This window comes from Mustela putorius, unplaced genomic scaffold (genome assembly GCF_011764305.1).
Source record: "Mustela putorius furo isolate JIRA1106 unplaced genomic scaffold, ASM1176430v1.1 tig00003834_pilon_pilon_pilon, whole genome shotgun sequence".
NCBI classification, from domain to species: Eukaryota; Metazoa; Chordata; class Mammalia; order Carnivora; family Mustelidae; genus Mustela; species Mustela putorius.
This window is the reverse complement of record NW_025421987.1, coordinates 126,997,149-127,016,986: the sequence shown is the minus strand read 5'-3', so window position 1 is coordinate 127,016,986 and position 19,838 is coordinate 126,997,149. Positions and strand designations below refer to the sequence as shown.

The following is a 19,838-nucleotide window of genomic DNA, read 5'->3' as shown; positions in this document are numbered from 1 at the left end:
AGAATAGTCAATACAATTTTGAAGAAAAAGAACAAAATTGGAGGACTGATGCTACCCAACTTTAAGACTTCCTATAAAGCTACAGAAATTAAAACAGTGTGGTATCGGGGAAAAAAACAAACAGATCAATGGAATGTAACTAAGAGAGCCCAGAAATAGATCCCCACAAAAGGAGTCTACTGATCTTTGAAAAGAAGCAAAGGCAATTCAATAGTCTTTTTGACAAATGGTGCTGGAACAACTGGATATCACATACAACAAAATGAATCTAGACACAGACTTCACACCTTTCACAAAATTAACTCAAAATGGATCATAGATATAAATGTAAAATGAAAAACTGTAAAACTATTTGAAGACAATATAGGGAAAAAATCTAGATGGCTTTGGGTTTAGGAGTGAGTTTTAAGATACAATACCAAAAGCATGATCCATGAAAGAAAAATACTGGTTAAGTTGGACTTCATTAAAATTAAAAACTTCTGCTCTTCAAAAGACACTGCTAAGAGAATGAAAAGACTAGCCATAGTCTGGAAGAAAACTTTGACTGCAGAACACATATCTGATAAAGGACTGCATGCAAAATATGCAAAAGAAGCCTTGAAACTTAACAATATGAAAACAACCCAAATAAAAAGTGAGCAGAAGATCTGAATACACATCTCACCAAAGAAGATATATAAGATGGCAAATAAGCATATGAAAAGATGTTCAACATCATATGTAGTTAGGACTTGCTAATTAAAACAACAATGAGATACTACTACACACCTACTAGAATGGCTAAAATCCAAAATACTGACAACACCAAATGTTGGCAAGGATTTTAAGCAACAGGAAATTTTATTCATTGCTGGTGGGAATGCAAAATGGTACAGCCACTTTGGAATACAGAATGGCAGCTTTTTGCAAAGCTAACCATATTCTTACCAAATGATCCAACAATCATATTAACCCAAATGTGTTGAAAAGTTATGTCTACACAAAAACCTGTAAGTGAATATTTATAGCAACCTTATGCATAATTACCTAAAATGAGAAGCAACTGAGATAATCCTTCTGTATGTGAAAAGATAAAAAAAAATTGGTACAACCATACGAGGGAATATTGTTTAGTGATGAAAAGAAATGAGCTATCAAGCCATGAAAAAGCATGAAGGAAAGTTAAATGCATATTTCCAAGTGAAGAAGCCAGTCTGAAAAGGCTACATTCTGTGTGACTCCAACTATATGGCATTCTGGAAAAGGCAAAACTACAGAGAAGTAAAAAGATCAGTGGTTGCCAGTGTTTGGGGAGAGGGGAGGGAAGGATGAACAGTGGAGAACAATGGGTTTTTAGGACAACGGAACTCTTCTGTAAGATACTTTAATGGTGGATACTTGATATTATGCATTTGGCAAGACCCACAGAACTGTACAACGCACACGTTCCCACAGCCCCTAACATAAACTATAGACTTTTAAAGTTAATAACGACATAGCTTTAGCCGTAGTAACAATATATCAGAGCAGTGCATGATGGTAATAATGGGGAAACAGAGGCGTATATAGGAACTCTGTATTTTCTGTTCAATGTTTCCGTAAATCTAAAAGTTCTCTAAGAAATAAAGCCTATTTATTATTATTATTTTTTTTTTTAAGTTAAAGCTAAGTCTGCATGGAAGGAACTTTCGGCTCAGGAAAGATTTGGAGCCAAAGGATGGGGAGAATGACACCTACCCACTAGGCTACTCCTGTAGCAAAGCAAAGGTCCCTGAGGCAGTTGAGCACTGGGAACAGACACCAGGAAGGAAGGGCTGAGGCATCTCGCAGGCACGAGCCGCTCTGCCTCCACCAGCCTCCCTCTTCCTTCTCTCTCTTTTTTATTATGTTCTCCTCGAGTATTCCGAGCAACAGCCTGGGGTCCTGGGGGTTCAGAGGAGAAGCCCAAGAGATTCCCAATTGAGACCCCTGTGCACCTACTAGTCGCCTGTCAGGACCCGCATCAACGTAGGGATGGGTTTGGGGTGGGGCGCACAGGTCTGGTTCGCCCGGAGGGAGTCCCGCTCTGAGGGGACTCGCTCGTCTGGGTTTCGGTCCGTGGGGGCTGGCCCTGAATTGGGAATGCGAGGGAAGTGGATACCAACAAGTCGCTTAGTTCCCGCTCCACCTCTCAGTACTGCGCAGCAGGGTTCTGTAGAGGATAACCAGAAGAGGGTGCTGGTCCGACGGACCTGGGTCGGAGTTCCGACCATGGCGCCTACTGTGTGACTTTGGGCAGCAGATCCCTCTCTGCACCTCACTAACTCCTGTAAACACACGGAATCTAAGTCTCTGTTTGGAGAGGCGAGGAAGCTGTACATGGAGACTGACAGAATGAAGTGGGGAGAGACCTCGCTCGCCAGGCAGGCAGTGGGCACCGGGCAGCGGCAGGGAAGGATGCCGGGGAGAGCTTGTGCGCTCCCACCCAGGTCCAGCACCCCCCACCCCCACCCCAGCAGCTGCTGGCTCCCCAGGCTTCAGCCTTGGACCTTCCGCCCTTCCCAGCACTTACAGCCGTCCCTCCGCTCCTCACTTGCAAAGCCGGAGCAGCTCTGTCTCCTCTTCCCCACGCCGGCACGCGCTGCCCCAGCAACCGTCACCAGGGAAACCAGCAACGTCACGACCAGCGTGACGTCACCACGTGTCTACGGAGGCCGAGGGGACTGTGGGAGCTGGAAAAGTGACGGTGGCGTTTGTGGCCCAGGTTGAGGAGGGGTGGGAATAGGGGCGGTAGGCTGAAATAGGAGTCCTGTGCCTGAAACTTTAACGTTGGCCCAGTTACGTGGTTCTGGAACATGTTTTAAAAGTTTCGTCGGCTAAACATTTTGTGCAGAGATGCACATTCAGTTGTCCTGTAAGGGAGTTGAAAAATGATCCCACCACGAAATTTAACGTATTCTGCATGTCTTTGAAAAACGGGGGAAATTGTGTTGTGATGGTAAGTGAAAAAAGCAGGACGCAAAATAGTAATTGCTAAATAGTTTTTAAAAAGAAACAAGACTGTGAGGAGCATATAGAAATATTAAAATGATTATATTTAGGTGGTGGAATTACAGTGCTGTTTTTATTCTTGCATTTTGGGGGATTTTAAAAATAATGAATATAGTTTATGTTCATCGTGGAAAACACTTGTATGTTTGTTTTTTTAAGGCACTCCCCAACCTAAGTCAAGTCACTACTATATTAATGGCTATGTGGAAGTGGGAGGCAAATTTCTATGAAAGGAAATCGAAGGAAGCTTTCCAAGTATTGATTCGGGCCTTTGTAATTTGAAAATGTCCAGACATCTCATAATTGCTTTTCTTTCTTTTTTCCTCATAAGGCATTCACCTCATACACATTCAGAAAGATGTGTCACCAGATCACACTTTGCAATACCAATCAGAATACTGACACTGATACTCCTATCTTAATCATGTTTCATTTGTATTCACGTTTGTGATGTATTTTGTCCTCTTCAATTTTACAATGTGTGTAGTTTTTCGTACCCACCACCACAGTCAGGACACTTCATTCACAACAAGGATCCCTCTCTTCGAGGTTTATAACCACATTCACATCCCTCTCTCACCTCCCAGTCCCTAAACCCTGGTAACCATTCATCTTCCTTTTCTAAAATGTTGTCATTTCAAAAACTTTATGCAGATATACAATATCTAACTTTCAGGGATTGATCGATCTATCTTTCTTTCTTTCTTTCTTTTTCCTCAGAGGAATTCTCTGGAAACTCATCCAAATTATTGTGTGTGTATCAATAATTTGCTCCTTTTCATGGCTGGATAGTTTTCCATGGTATGGACATGCCAGTTTGTTTAACCATTTATCCATTGGAAGGCTTCTGGGCTGTTTCCAGTTTGGGGATATTATGAATAAAGCTGATAGGAACATTTATATAGTTTTTTTTGTGTGAACCTAAGTTCTCATTTTTCTGAGATAAATGCCCAAGAGTGCAGTTGTATGGCAACTGCATGTTTAGTTCTATAAGAAACAGCCAACCTGTTTTCTAGAGTGGGTGTACCATTTCACATTCCCACCAGAAATGGTACATTGAGTGACCCAGTTTCTCCACATCCTTGCCAGTATTTTTTAATTTATTTTCTATATTGTGTTAGCCATTCTAATAGGTATGTAGTGACACCTCATTGTGGTTCTAATGTGCATGATGGGTGATGATATAGAGCATTTTTTTCATTTGCTTGTTATCTATCATCTTTGGTATTCATGTCTTTTGTGCTATATCTGTAGAATTTTGAGAATTCTCTGTATATTCTAGATAATAGTCCTTCATTGGATATGTGGCTTGTAAATATTTCCTTCCAATCTGTAGCTTGTCTTTTAATTTTCTTTGAATGGGCTTTTGCAGAACAAAAGGCTTTGGTTTTGAGGAAGTCCATTTTATCAACCTTTTGTGGATCATTTAAGAACTGCTTACCAAAAACAAAATAAAACAAAACAAACAAACAAACAAAAACCCCTTGTCTAGCTCTGGATCCCAAAGATTTTTCCCTATGATTTTCTAAAAGTGTTAGATTTTTATGTCACATTTTACTTTGACATAATCTTTGCATGAAATGTAAAGTTGAGGTTGTGGTTCCCCCCATCCTTTGGCTTATGGATGTCCAATTGCTATAGCACCATCATTGAAAGGTAGCCTTCTTCCATGGAATTGCTTTTGAACCTTTGTCAAAAATCAGTTGAGCAAACTCAACAACTAAACAACCTAATTTGAAAATAGGGAAGGACTTGAATGGACTCCTCCAAAAAAGATGGCCAACAAGTATATGGAAAGATGCTTAACATCACTACCCATTAGGGGAATACAAATCAAAACCACAATGAAATACCACTTCATTAGCATGACTACCAAAAAAAAAAAAAAAAGGGAAAATAACAAGTGCAGATCAGGATGTGGAAAGCAACCCTTATGCACTGCTAGTGGGGTATAAAATGGTAAAGCTTCTATAGAAAAGTCTGGCAATTCCTTAAGAACTTAAACATAGGATTATATGATCCAGGAATTTCACTTCTGGGTATAGAACCAAAATATGAAAGCAGGAACTCAAAGAGATATTTGTACACCAATGTTCATAGAAGCACTATTCACAATAGCCCAAGGTGGAAACAACCCAAGTGTCCATCAACAGATGAATGGATATACAGACTGTGCTCTATCCATACAGTGGAATATTATTTGGCCATAAAAAAGAAAGAAATTCTGACATGCTACAATATAAATGAGCCTTGAAAATGTTATGCTAAAGTGAAATGAGCCAGACATAAAAGGACAAATATTATATAATTCCACTTATATTAGGTACCTAGAAAAGGCAAATACATAAAGAGTAGAAGAGAAGTTGCCAGGGGCCAGGAAAAGGGAAATTGGCTTTATGAAAAGGTATTAAGTTTCTCTTTGGCACGATGACAAAGTTCTGGAGGCAGATGCTGGTAAGAGTTGCACAGCATTGTCAAGTGTACTTTGTGCCACCGAACTGTACACTTAAGGTTAAAATAGTAAACTTTGTTGTGTATATTTTACAATAAAATAAAAAAATCAGTTGCACTGATGTGTGTGGACCTAACTGCTTCTTTTCCTAATCCCTCAATTAGGTCTTTCCCACAGCTCCAACTTTAAAGCGGGACTTTTATCCATGCTTATTTATTTTTTAAAAGATGACCATAAGGTCACCAAATAGATTTTCCCTCACTGGAATTATAGGCACTGTCCTACAAATAAATATAACATAAGCAGTCAGTGATCCTATTCTTACTATGAGAAGCAAAATTGAATTGAATAAATGATCAGAAGAAAGAATTCTCTGACAGTAGTCAAGTCACAAACCTCAATTTTCTTAAAATAACAATAGTACTCTTACAACTATGATAATCAAATAGGTCATGAATGTGTTTTGTAAACTGTGAAATGCTCTTCAGGTGTATTATTACATATTTTGCTGTTTTGTGTCAAAATGGGAGCAAGCTTTGCTGCAGCTTAAAACTAAGGCACCATTTGGCTCTACACATTTCAGACCTCTCCACTTATCGACTTCAACTTTGCAGGTCCAAAATCTAATTTGGTCATTATACCATAAATGTCTACTGGGGCTAAACTTAGCAGCAGTCATGGCATTAAGTGATTGACATATAAACCAGAGCACTAAGCCACTAGTTTACATTAGGGAATTGTGACCCATATCCAGAGCCTCTCCCTTCCCAGAATCAAACACCCACAAAGCCAAGCATCATTGGAAAGATATTCTGAGCACGGATTCAGAGCAAACAGAGGCAAACTGCCTTGAGATATTTTTGACCCAGTGTTAAGCCTTATAAAAATATTCCTCATAATAAGGAACCCCTGCCCCCTCCAACAGACAAAAATTGTTCGTTTTCACCAGGGTCAAGATCCTTCTTGTTGGAAGGTGTTAAATATATGTCAGTTCCACCTCTTCAACTCACCATGGATTTGGGCTTTCTTTGCTGGCTTTCAGCCTCTAACAGACCCCTCCCAGTACACTTTGTGTTTTAGTGTAACACCATTTTGGATACAGTCAAGTCTTATTTTATTCATGGTGCTATTTCATCTAAAATGTGTTTGTACATATGGTGATCTCACACATCATATGCTGATCTTATTAGAAAACTCAAAAATGTTCTGCCAAGATTCAGTAGTCCTTAGTTCCAAGGGACCTCTCTGATGGATGAGATCTACCTTGGCTCTCCTCCTAGCCTTTAGCATAATGGACTGGTCATTATTTTATATTTTACTCAAAATTTCTCAATTTCACTCTTGGCTCCTATCATGGTCTTTCAAAACACTTGGATGAGTCACCTGGTGTCAGGAATTCTTGGTTTCTCCCTGTTGATTAGGTTCCCAGTGCCTTGAGTAAGTATTAGTTTCTTATTTTACCAGCTTCACAGTAAAGACCATTTATATAGAGAATTCATTCACCTTTCTTTTCATAAAGGCCACAACAAAGACTGAGGATTTTAAATGAAGAAATCTGAGGACAAAGCAGCTATGGCACATTGGAAAAATAAAACACTGTGCTTAGGACCTGAATAGGGAAGGAATGCATGTGTGTGTGATGGAAGGTGGAAATGAAGGTAAGACTTAGTATATCTTGAACAGTTATTACTGTATGTACCTTTTTTTATCTACCTTCCCTTCCATCATGCAGTTTCTCCATGTGACCAAGGCTCTAGGTTTGTGCTCTGCTACTTTTCAATTTTATGTATTTGAGTAAGTTAGTTTTCCTTGCTGATAAAGTCAGGGTAATATGTACTTCAGCGTCTTTTTGTGGGGAACTAGTAGAAGAGTACTGAAGTGTTTACTATACAGCAAAGCAGTACACAAAAGTATGCATTTTTTTCTCACAAAAGTGTTGTCTTAGGCATTTACAACTCATTATGGGAAGATGTGAGAAAAGGGAAAGTTCACTGTGACCTACAAGAGTACAGAGAAGCTTTACAAAATAGAATTTGGGGTGGGCCTTTACGATGTGCATTTGAATTGTATGGGAATGGGGAAAGGGAACATTCAGAAAACCAGTGGCACAGGAGCAAAGGTGTTGGGGGCAGTGGAGAGCACAGGGCTTTGGCACTCCTGAACTAGGTCACAGGACAGGAGATGAAGGGCCTACATTTAAAGTAGTAGCAACAGGTGGAAAAGGACAACTCTGAGAGACTGTTTATGAAAAACCTGGCAGGATTTGGTGAGTGGCTTAACAGTGATAACACAGGAGAAAGTTAAGACATTTCTAAGAGTTTGAGGCCAGAGAGTGACAGAGGGAGGTGGAGGGTGTCAGTGACAAGAGATGGGTGAGCCAAGAAGGGGCACCAGTGGGGAAGACAGTAAGTACAGTTATGTGCGGGCTGAATTTAGGTACAGGCATGAAAGGCAGGATGGCATCTCCTCCTCACATTGTGCGATTTTTGTCTGTGACACTTCAGTTACACTAGAGACAGGAAAAAAACCAAACACCATTATAAGCAGCTCAGAATACTAGAGAGGACCTGTTAACTGAGTTCCTCTGAAGGGATCATGTGGACACTGACCTCCAAACTAGAACCAATTAGGACTGTTGAATTTAGGGAAAATTTCTATCGTATACCTTGCTAAAAGAAAATTCTTTATTTCAAAGAGGATCAGGTATATAAATAGTAATTGTCAATTCTATCATTTGACACAGGAGAACTTTAAAATACCTTATTCATTCAGCTTTGTTCTGGCCTAGTAGGTATATTATGATGGGCTGTAGATGTACATAGAGATAGAGCCTAAATTTCAAGTTCCTGAAACTCTCCAAGTAGCATTTCCTCATCTGTGAGGCCAGAGGGTTGCCCTAACTGATGCACTACTCCAAAATCCTGACAGAGAAGCCTTGTACTTTGAAGACTTCAGTTCCAACGCATACCACCAGATGTCACTGTTGCTCATCAAAAATAGGTAACTTCTGGGGGTGCCTGGGTGGCTCAGTGGGTTAAGCCGATGTCTTCGGCTCAGGTCATGATCTCAGGGTCCTGGGATCAAGTCCCACAATGGGCTCTCTGCTCAGCAGGGAGCCTGCTTCCCTCTCTCTCTCTCTCTGCCTGCCTCTCTGCCTACTTGTGATCTCTGTCTGTCAAACAAATAAAAAAAAATAGGTAACTTCTGAGAACTGACTCATATGTAAAAAAACAAAACCTATTTATTCCCATTAAATAAATATTTATTGAACATTTATATGAGACAGGCACTAATGCCACGTGCTCTGAATGAAAAGGATCATCATGGCCTCAAAGATACTAAAGGAGAGGGGCGCCTGGGTGGCTCAATGGGTTAAGCCTCTGCCTTCGGCTCAGGTCATGGTCTCAGAGTCCTGGGATCGAGGCCTGTATCCGGCTCTCTGCTCAGCAGGGACCCTGCTTCCCTTCCTCTCTCTCTCTCTGCCTGCCTCTCTCCCTACTTGTGATCTCTTGTCAAATAAATAAATAAAATCTTAAAAAAAAAAAAATACTAAAGGAGACATGGAAGCAATCACACATCAATGCCCCAATCACATAGAAATATTAAGCCAAGGAATCAAACTCTCAGTGAAAATCAACATACCATCTCTTTAAGGTACAACATTGCTTCCTGAGGGGTACTTAACTCTGATTGCAACCCTGGGTTAAGTGCCTCACCTCCCGCCCTCCCCCAACACACACCACGCTGGATGTTACTGCTGCTACCTCTCCCTAGCATTCAACAGGCTTTTTATAACCACTTAATGGCGGCCTTCCCTGCCAGACTTTCCCAAGCTTACCACTGTACCAACGGGCGTTGCAGTCATTTGTAGAGTTTCCTCCAGCATCAGGTGTTGTGCTAAGATCCTTACAGTAACCATTGACTGCATTTTACCATCCCTCTCAGCCACTAATATTATTGCCCCCATCTTACAGATGATGAAACCATGGCTACTTGGGTAATAGGTGACAGAGCTGTGAACCCAGGACTGACTTAATAAGATGTAACATCACACCCACCTAAACCACTTTTAAGAACTTCATTATCTGATGGCAATCCATTCATCCAGCTAATTTACCACTCTCTTCCTTGAATGGGCAACCCCACCTTTAATTACATAATGCTCAGTACCCAACACTTTGCTTTTGTTTGCCCTAGCTTCTGGCAATGGTCCAGGCCAACTTCTCTCAAATGAGTATTTATTTGGTTTAACAAGTCAGTAATATACTCATCTGTTAGAACAATTTCCTGAAAATTGTTCCCAAATTTGTTCTACAGAAGGCTTATCCTTCGTGAAACAATTGCTAGGACTGCCTACCAGGATCTCCTATCAGATCTATTGGAACCTGAGAAAATAGTTCCTAGTAATAGTTTTTATTTTTAAAGCATTTTTCAGACTCATATAATGACCTATAAGCTATATAGGACTGTAGAAATTACCTAGCTCACCTTCTCATTTTATACCCAAGATTGAGAAAACTCAGATTTAATCCAAGTTTAAGATTTAGTGGTGAGGGACGCCTGGGTGGCTCAGTTGGTTAAGCAGCTGCCTTCAGCTCAGGTCATGATCCCAGCGTCCTGGGATCCAGTCCCACATTGGGCTCCTTGCTCCGCAGGGAGCCTGCTTCTCCCTCTGACTCTGCCTTCCACTCTGTCTGCCTGTGCTCGCTCTCTCTCGGACAAATAAATAAATAAAATCTTAAAAAAAAAAAAAAAAAGATTCAGTGGTGAGTCAAGACCATGCTGTAACCTCTTGCCTAACTTTATTAATTTATGATAACTGCGGCCACTCAGTTTCACAAAGGCCATCATTTCTAATACCTATTGGCATCTACGACTTGACTGCCCAGGTTCCTGTCCCAAACCTATAACCCTCTCTAGCTTTGTGACCCTGGGTTAGATATTTACACTCATGCCTCAGTCTTCTCCTCTGTCAAATAAGGATAATTCCTACCTCTTAGGATTGTTAGTAAATCTAAATGACATTATACATGAAAAGCACTTAGAATAGTGTGTGGCACATAGTAAATACTCAACAGATATTAACGATTATTCCTGTTTGATAAATATGCTTTAACCATAGTTCCTACCACAGGTATAAAATATTCTTTTTTCTTGGAACTTAATCCTTGTGTTACTAAGGAATGACTGATTTTTTTCTAAATTGAAATAAATACAAGGCAACTGATGTGTTCACCTTCTTTACTAACACTACATTTACCATGTTATCACCATGGAATGTAAATTTAGGTTAGACAAGAAAATTTCACAAATGTAATAAAGCATTCTAGAGTATACCAAAGTTTGTGTATTATGTCTGACCAAACTACCTTGTGAATAAAATCATCAATCACTTCAACTGTAGGTAATTTGTTAACATTTATGATTCTTACAGAGAAAATAAACAAGCTTCATACATTTAAAAAAGTGTTTGTCACTTAACCTTTGCATTAGTACTTAAAATACACATTTCAACATTTAGAAATTATTCTAATACAACAGCAGCATAAATATAACTCTGCAGTTACAAAAAAAGCTAAACTGGGATCCACAGTTAGGTTATTCTCATGTTTACAACTATGATTCTTAAATAAATATTACTCTAAACAGCTCTTTATCGGCTTTTTAGGTTTAGTTTAAATAAACGTATTTTAGGTTGTTGGGAAGCTTACTATATTCCATGCACTGTTCTGAAAGGATTAAGAGCCAACCAGTCCTAAAAACTGAAGTACCCAATCAATCTGCAAAATAGGCAGAAAAAAGTTAAATGGGATTCCTACATAACATCAAAAGCATGTTTTGATACTAGAATCAAATCAGCAACTACGAGTACTTCAGGACTGGCACACTGTCCTCTTTCTAACTGATTTGATCATAAGAGTTTAAGGAGGAGCATATTTTACCACTGTCCAGTCCATTTAAAAGTGACATGTTTCTTCTTTTGTGCTAATGTGACTCCCCTGAATGACCTAGCTAGTTGACTGGTCACTAGTAGTCTGGTAACCAGGCAAATCAAGCCTGCAAGACAGGAAGCCAATACTTAAACTACCATATTATCTGACCCATTCAAATGATTTATTTTCAACATAAACATATAAACTCAATATGAAATGCCTAACTAAAGCAAACACCACCAACAAAACTGAGACAGCTTCTCTTCTTCTAAGGTTTAGGCTTTGCCCAGAATTCCTTGTACATGGAATACCCCATACCTAAAGGAAAAAAACAAAACAAAACAAAAAAAAAAAAACAGTAGTTAAACATTTAATATTTTCCATGATATTAAGAAAACGGAAAACAGTTCATAAAATAGCTAAAAGTAGCACCTTGCTATCATGCAATATTTATAAGGGGAACAAGACCCCAGGCTGTTTATACTTTTGCCTTCTTTAAATTTCTGAAATTCTTTTTTTCTACAGGTTCCCAGTAGCTCGAGGTTCTTGTGTCTACTTCAGACTACTGAAATATTTATTTTAAAGAACAATTAGGGGCGCCTGGGTGGCTCAGTAGGTTAAGCCTCTGCCTTCGGCTCAGGTCATGATCCCAGGGTCCTGGGATCAAGCCCCACATCGGGCTCTCTGCTCAGCCGGGAGCCTACTTCCTCCTCTCTCTCTCTTTCTGCCTGTCAAATAAATAAAGAAACAATCTTTAAAAAAAAAAACAATATATTAATCTTACAACTTTAAAAGGAGTACTCTTGCCATGTAACAGTAAGTGAAGTCAATAAAATTAAAAAGCCAATAAAAGACTGTAATACCTACATTAAAAAAACATTTTCTGGGGCACCTGGGTGACTCAGTCAGTTAAGCACCTGACTCTTGATTTTGGCTTAAGCATAATCTCAGGGTCCCGAGATCAAGCCCCATGTTGGTCTCCCCATTAAATGTGGAGGCTGCTTAGATTCTCTCTCTCCCTCTCTCAACCTGTCCTACCCCCTTGGGCTCTTAAAAAAAAACCAAAAAATTTTGCCACTTTCAAAAATTCAATAAAACAGTAGTCTTATGTCATATGTCTCTCCCAGATAATGGCTCTTACTACCAACCCTATTTACATATTTAGACTCCAGTGAAATTATAAGTTCTATGATGGACAGAACGGGTTTTTTTTTTCCTTTAAAACATGTAAAACAAATAAAACATTTACTGTATCAGACAGTAAAAACTGTGTCACTAATTGAACTACCTTTATTAATACAATTTTTATGAGAAAAAAATAAGTGACATTTCAAACTACTTCAAAGTCAGCTAAAAGTACCTACCTTGATTTATAAAATCTATTAATGGGAATTAGAAACTTGAAAATTTCCTCTAAGAACCTACCAAGAGTCATTGCTCCTACAACAAAGCCTTGGGCTGCCACACGCATGTGGATCAAGTGAACAGACATTTTAGTATTTCCCCTGCTCTTCAATTTATATAATCCATATGCAACAATTGCTGCAAACCCGGCCATTCCTGTGAAACAAAGAGTCACAAGTATATCATCGCATGGGGTCAGGGAAGCAAGATGACTTTACTATCAATCAATATAAACCTCTACTATTTTTACAAAGATGTTCTATTGAGACCATTAATTAACTAACACACAAATTGAGTTTTTAATTTTCCCTCTTAAAGTCCAAAACCCATAATTGGTAGTAAACAGTAGAAGATTCAGGAAGTTAAGATCATCTTCAAATTGTGGGCTGTGCAGCCAGGAGGATGCTTTAAGAGCGCCAAGGGAACTCTTCTCTCAGTCCTATTTCCTTCCCTGAGAGGAATCAGTAAACATAGCAGAGACTGTAATAAACCATAACTGTGAGGGTAAGCTTTTTTAGTTAGCCTTGTTGAGTCCTTCTAGCAAATCATTGAGACTGAGGGTGGTCATAGGGTCCCCCAACACATTCACTGAAATGAGAGTCAATAAATGAAGGCTGAAGACACACAGAAGAATTTTTATAGACAATGTTATATCAAGGCAATCTTACATATTTCAACAACATAGGAACAAAATATATGAAAACAAATGCTTTCAGGATGTGCCTGGTGAATGAGTTGACCACACTTCTACTGATTTATAGCTCACAACAAACTGATTATTAGAATATCAAAGTCAGCTTTGCGCAGTAGCAGTATCGTAGCCAATGAGGTTTATCCGAGGCGCGATTATTGCTAATAGAATATCAAAGTCAAACTTACCAATGGGAACAAACGGTGCCTCTTTAGCTTTTCGAATAAGTTTCGATCCCTGATCTTCATCATAGGAAGAAAGAGAAACATCTGTGCCGGTTGACATAGTGGCTGAAGAATCCTCCTGAAAGAGAATTTCCAGGAAGTTCTACAATTAAAAGCATCTTGAACACTGAATGGCTGGATGTACTTAAAATGCTCCTACTTTCCACCTAAAAACCTGGTATGTTGTCCATAATGTTTAGAAAGTATTTTTTAGAAATTAACTATATTTTTAACCTGTGGCTACCTTTAGGAAGAATTCTATTTATCCCCCCCTATTGTTTTGATGTTCATCCCATACAACCAATTCTTTTTTATTTGTTTATATTTAAGTAGGCTCCACACCCAGCATGGAGCCCAAGGTGGAGCTTGAATTCACAACCCTGAGATCAAGACCTGAGCTGAGATCAGATCAAGAGTCAGATGCTAAATTGACTGAGCTACGGGGCATCCCAACCAATTCCTTTTTAGCAGCACATTGTTGATAACAGTGAAAGTTTTGTTTGTTTTGTTTTAAGATTTTATTTATTTATTTGACAGACAGATCACAAGTAGGCAGAGAGGCAGGCAGAGAGAGAGGAGGAAGCAGGCTCCCTGCTGAGCGCAGAGCCCAATGCGGGGTTCCATCCCAGGACCCCAGGATCATGACCTGAGCCGAAGGCAGAGGGTTTAAGCCACTGAGCCACCCAGGCACCCCAATTTTGTTTTTTAATTGAAATAACTTTTGTCTTGCTTTCTCAAATAAATAAAATCTTTTTAAAAAATAAAGCTTTTATTTTAAATACTATTGTTTACTTTTTAACCAATACTTTTAAACCATAATTTATGTTCAATTGAACACAATATAGCCTTTTGGGTTGTTGTTTTTTTTTAACCTAGGGTTATCATTTTTAACATCACTGCAGCGAAAAAACTGAACTATCCTCAGGACCTTCTTAATGAATGAATGTCTCCTAAGTTTCAGCTCTACTTTCCTTTACATACCTTACATTCCCTAGACCTCCCTCTTAAAACTCTCTGCCTTCTTTTATAGAGATCAAAGACTCCATTCTCCCTTTTTCAGTCATCTCCTTTTACAAAGGAAGCTATTTAACAGGTGTTTTATCACAATGAGAAAAATAACAAAGTCAGTTTCACCTTAGTCACAATAAATACGTATATACTTCCCTCTTCACTGAGCTGATTTAACCGCCTGTAAATGTTACCCACAGATAAAAGAAGGGAGTCAAACACATGTTAAGTGTACAAGTCTGATTAGTGTCAGTTACATTAACTTCAAAAGTCAACTGCCCATCCCACTACCCATGTAACATCTTACCTTCACTTCTGGGTTTTTTCATGTGCATCACGCATCATACTCCCTTCAATAACAACTCTCATTCAGCACTTTGCTATTGTGAGGGTGTGAGCCATAGGTTTAAGACCCTCAAAAAAAAGTCAACTCTAGAGGGCGGTGTACTGCTTAGTTTGAAAAGTGAAATCATCCTTCTGAGCCCCCATCCCCATTGGGAAGAATCCAATTCTGGCGTCTGACAAAGAAATCCTTAATCTCAGGACCTGAGATCATGACCTGACCCAAGGCAGAGGCTTAACCCACTGAGCCACCCTGGCACCCCAGGAATTATCTTTAAAAACAAGAAAGTCAGTGGTCTTTCCTCTAAACCCTCACATCTGGATCAGTATAATTTTCAACAGGTCAGTGGACCAAAAGTCTTTTCTCCCTCCTTCAGGAAGACAGAGGATGGCAGTCTCTTTCCTGTACATATATGAAAGAAGAAAATCCACTCAACTCCAGTTCTCACCTATGATACAGAATCTAAAGTTTGTATGAGTAGGTCATCTGATCAGATTTTCAGAAAGCAATCCTTAGAGTAAGAATAAGGGTGTGGGGGTAACCATGTGGTCATTATTTGCTTTCAGTGACTAAAGATAACCTGTCTCTGATCGAGAATGCCCTGTAGCACATTTAAAGACAAAAGAGGGATATAAAAAGTCCAACACTCACACCACAGATTATACTATAGTTCAAATTTTATTTCTCTACCTAACATACTATATATTCGCAACACTCCTTGCATATAAAATTTTGACCCAAGCATTCATGATTTGCAGCCATACAAATGAAAAGTGGCTAACTTTTTAAAAGTATCAGGATCAGGGGTGCCTGGGTGGCTCAGTGGGTTAAAGCCTCTGCCTTCAGCTCTGGGGTCATCAGCCCCACATCGGGCTCTCTGCTCAGCAGGGAGCCTGTTTCCTCCTCTCACTCTGCCTGCCACTCTGCCTGCCTCTCTGCCTACTTGTGATCTCTGTCTGTCAAATAAATAAATAAAATCTTAAAATAAAAATTAAAAAATAAAATAAAATAAAAATGTATCAGAATCAGTAACTAAGAATCATATAATTTGTTAATAACAACCCAAATGATTAATCCATGCCAATAGCCTAATTTTAGAGGAAAAGGGGTTATATGAATTGTTCAACACCAAGAATATATCTCTGGCAGGCAAGGATTGAAACCAGATCTCCTGACACACGGTCCAGAGTTCTTCTGACTGACAATATATTGTCAAAGCACCAACGTTATGACGCTGATAATACACTTAATCTGAAAAAGATTAAAATTCATTTAACAGAAGCCTGCATTTCTTTCAATTGTAAAAAATATGCAAATCATGCCTAAAACCAAACGGAACTTCCTTCCCTAGTGACTTAACTCACCCACCAATTTCAACTGTGCTTTGTTTTTTTTTTTAAAGATTTATTTATTTATTTGACAGAGAGAGATCACAAATAGGCAGAGAGGCAGACAGAGAGAGAGGAGGAAGCAGGCTCCCCGCTGAGCAGAGAGCCCGATGTGGGGCTCAATCCCAGGACCCTGGGATCATGACCTGAGCCGAAAGCAGAGGCTTTAACCCACTGAGCCACCCAGGCACCCCTCAACTGTGCTTTGAATAGACCTTTTTCACTCGCACCACTTCTAGATTTTCCTTTATTTTAATTTTCTCACCTGCCCATTGCAACTGACCCAGATCTCTGTCAAAAAGTTGAACAGGTACAAAAAGAGGCATCAATGACCAGATGATATTCAAAGCCAGTTTGAAAACACTAAATATTCTCTAAACTTAGTAAGATACTACTGCAGACCTTTCCAAATGCATGGGAACCTAGAAAAGACCTCAGGGAGGATGAGCTGTCCAGCGTGAGATGATGTAACAGACTGAAGGATCTTCACAGCCTGTCATTTTGGTCACAGGAACTACTAACAACAAGGGCTTCAAATTCTGATTTTCCATCAGTCACCTGTCAACTTGTTTAAAATGGCTGCAAAGGCCCCACCCTGGAGATTCTGATTCAGAGGATATGGAGCAGGGGACCTAAGGAATCTGTATTTTAAGAACCCCCCTTCGATTGATTCTGGGGCACAAGGAAATAACAGATGCCCTGGGATATAGGACTCAAACTTGTGTGTCATGCTGGGGCCTGATGCCGCCTCGATCTGTCTGAACTTTTCCATCCAAACCGGTCGAACTCGAAAGTGCCTGCGTGCTTCTGGAATCATAAATCCTACGGTGGGGACTACCCCACTGAGGGAACTAGTTGCAGCCCGCACCCGTGATGGGAGAAAGGCGAGTAACACCTCAGAATCATTTCAGCGGCTCCCAGTCTAAACCCGTGCTCTGTTTTCCTATCTCTCACTGGCGGGCTTAGCTTTCAGGATGAAATTTAAATTCCGTCACAGATGTAAATGCTTCCTACAGGGCCTGAGGCCTTCTTACCGTCCCAGGGTAGGACAGGGTCGCCCAGCGTGGGAGGAAACCCGCGGTTCCGGAGAAGAGTAGGGTGGTGTGGTTTTACGCCCTCAACCTTTCGAAGCGCCCCACCCCGTCTCCTCCCGTGACCTTGTCTGGACTCCAAGGCCGGAGCGCTTGCCCTCCCAAGCCCTCCTCACTCACCGCGCGGGCCGGCTCTCCGGAAGGCTCCCGGCTCCGGGAACTATCCGCGCTACCGGCTCCCTGAGGTCGGCCCCAGCCCCCTCCATGGCTCTCTCGTTACCGCCCCCTCCGCGAGTCTTCCCTTTCGGCCGATTCACTCCACAAGCTTCCACTTCATCCCCTCACCCGACAGGCCGTGAGACACCCCCCAAATTTCCCTGAACCACGAGGTCGGGCCCGAGACCCGCCAATTCCTACTTGCACCCTTCAACCCGGCCATCGCCCCCCTCATCCCAGCCCCACGGCCCCCACCACTCCCAAGGCGCGCTCGGCGCAGCCAAGCGCTGCCGCACTTCTTCCCGCCCCACGGTAGCGCAGCCTCCGCTCCAGGATTCCCTCAAACCTCACATACCTACAGGGACAGGACTCAGGTTCCCACTAGTTTCTGGCTCTCACCCACGCTCGCCGTCCAGCCGGCTTCTTCTCGTCCCGCCCACACCAAGCCCTAGCCAATAAGAAGCCAGCGCCCGGCAGGCGAGGGTCCTGGTGGGTGCGTGCGTGTGCGCGGTGGGTAGGGCGGGTCCCGGATTGGCCCGGGCGGCGCGCGTGGGCGGTGGCTCCGTGTCTCCGGCTCTCGCGTAGGGATCTCGTCTTGCGTGAGAGTTCAGCGTCAGGGCTTTGCCTGAGAGTTCAGCGTCAGGGCTTCGCGCAGGCCCTCTTCTGCGCCCTGGCTCCCAGCCGGGCGGAACCTCAGATTTCTGTCGCGCTTTTCCTTTCGTGCAGCCGCGGCGAGCATTGCGAACATTGTGTTCCGCACGCGGGAGGGGCGGGGCCGGGCCTGAGGCGTTTCGGCCGCAGCCAGTCCTTGGGAGGCTCGGGGGAGGACGTCTCTGTGTTCCGGGGCGCCGGCCGCGGTGAGGCGAAGGAGCGCTCGTCCGTTCCGTTCCCCTGGTGGTTCTGTGCTGCCGCGAACGTGCGCTGTCGGGCCTCTCGCCGAGCTTTTCTGGGGTTTACAGTGTGGTGAGGGGCAGCCATTAGTCGCAAGCATGGGGTCGCTAGAGGAGACTTCACCCTGAAGGGGGGAGGTTTCTCTGAGAAGTGTCAGCGGCCCTTGGTGACGGTGAACTTCGGGAGACAGCCCGTAACTTGTTCGTAGGACATAGCCAGTCTGTATGGCGAATTGAGGCAAAGCATCAACGACTGTGCCCCCGGGGAGTTGCGGCTAAATTAGAATCCCGTAGTAGAACCGCGAATTGAGGCGTATTGCCCATGCTGTATCACACAGGTAGGAACTTTGTGACACGGCCTCGGGATTTGGAAAAATCCTTTGTCTCATAATTAAGACACATGTAGGAAACATTCATGCTATGGGTGGTGAATGAAAACCCCCATACCTTGATTATATGGTATGTTTTCAGCTACTTGAAGGCACATACTTTGTCTGGTTCATGCCCATCTCCGAGCATTGTCTTTGAGCTCAGTAGGAGCCCAATGGAAGGGCTGCAAAAATAAGTAGGGATAATCAGGGTCTTACTTAGGATAATTAAAACGGCAAAAGAGCCCGAGAGATTTGAATATGAAGGCAAGTCCTCAAGTCCTGTGATTCTGGAAATACAAAGGCTGACAGCCGCCCTGAGCGCATTTATTCTTGAAGGGGGTTTGTATAAATCAAAATAAGGTTAGCTCATTTCCAGAGAATGAGATTTGGGAGCTGGGAAACTTGAGTGGCAGCCCCAGGCTGGCCACGTAGTAGTCATGACTGGCGGCTTTACCTCTCAAAACTTCACTTTCTTCCTTTGTAAAATGTCCGTAATAGTGGTGCCGGTTAGTGAGGAAATAACACCTCACCTTGCCCCCCAACCGCAGGGTACATAGCCTGCCATCCCTCACAACCCCCGGGTAGCAGCTCTTCCTGCCCTTGGGTTCTGAAAGCCTCTGGTACAGGGATCTTTGTATTGCCTACAGTGCTAGCCTAGTGGCATCCTGTACATGGGAGGCCTCCGGTAAGTACTGGCTGAATGACTGTCTCTTTGCAGCCTCTTTGCAGAGGTGAGTAACAGTTCAGTGACATGGGCTGCATCTCAGCTACTGGGGCTGCAGTAGCTAGGCGGGGCCTATAGGCTCCCATGGCTCTCATGGCTTCTTAATTCTCTTGGTCACCACCCTTTACACAGTCGTCCTCTCACTGCATCC

General features: G+C 41.9%; 2 protein-coding genes and 1 non-coding gene across 6 annotated transcripts in view; 1 reads left to right on the top strand and 2 right to left on the bottom strand.

Moving 5' to 3' along the window:
• CCDC13 (coiled-coil domain containing 13) overlaps positions 1-2,640 on the bottom strand; it is a 51,531-nt gene extending 48,891 nt beyond the window's left edge. The window contains exon 1 of one of the 3 annotated variants that reach the window (XM_004754261.3): positions 2,534-2,640. The gene's annotated coding sequence lies outside the window, so the exon portion shown is untranslated. Of the gene's footprint in view, positions 1-1,719; positions 1,847-2,533 lie in introns of those variants that run through there. The other 2 variants (XM_004754262.3, XM_045089012.1) reach the window with 2 other exon arrangements.
• An 8,048-nt stretch (positions 2,641-10,688) lies between these two features.
• On the bottom strand, positions 10,689-18,215 carry HIGD1A (HIG1 hypoxia inducible domain family member 1A). Of its 2 annotated transcripts, none has more exons than XM_004754272.3 (4): positions 18,058-18,215; positions 13,681-13,795; positions 12,823-12,957; positions 10,689-11,715 (listed from the first exon to the last, which is right to left on the bottom strand). In XM_004754272.3, the coding sequence occupies exons 2-4, from the start codon at positions 13,775-13,777 to the stop codon at positions 11,666-11,668; spliced, it is 282 nt and encodes a 93-aa protein (XP_004754329.1). In that variant the 5' UTR covers positions 13,778-13,795; positions 18,058-18,215; the 3' UTR covers positions 10,689-11,665. The 2 variants fall into 2 exon arrangements, with proteins under 2 accessions (XP_004754329.1, XP_044944946.1); XM_045089011.1 differs by having other exon boundaries at positions 18,062-18,152.
• Positions 13,597-13,737, top strand: LOC123394560. Its single transcript, XR_006609324.1, has one exon. It is a non-coding gene; the product is annotated as a U4 spliceosomal RNA (small nuclear RNA).
• Positions 18,216-19,838: the final 1,623 nt, after the last annotated feature.

What these genes read in the sequence shown, in the direction of transcription:
- HIGD1A (XM_004754272.3), bottom strand. Translation starts at nt 13,777, where the DNA reads ATGTCAACCGGCACAGATGTTTCTCTTTCTTCCTATGATGAAGATCAG. An exon ending in GGCACCGTTTGTTCCCATTG is followed by an intron (nt 12,958 to 13,680) that starts GTAAGTTTGACT and finishes TTTGTTTCACAG; the next exon opens with GAATGGCCGGGTTTGCAGCA. An exon ending in TGTAGGAGCAATGACTCTTG is followed by an intron (nt 11,716 to 12,822) that starts GTAGGTTCTTAG and finishes TTTTTCCTTTAG; the next exon opens with GTATGGGGTATTCCATGTAC.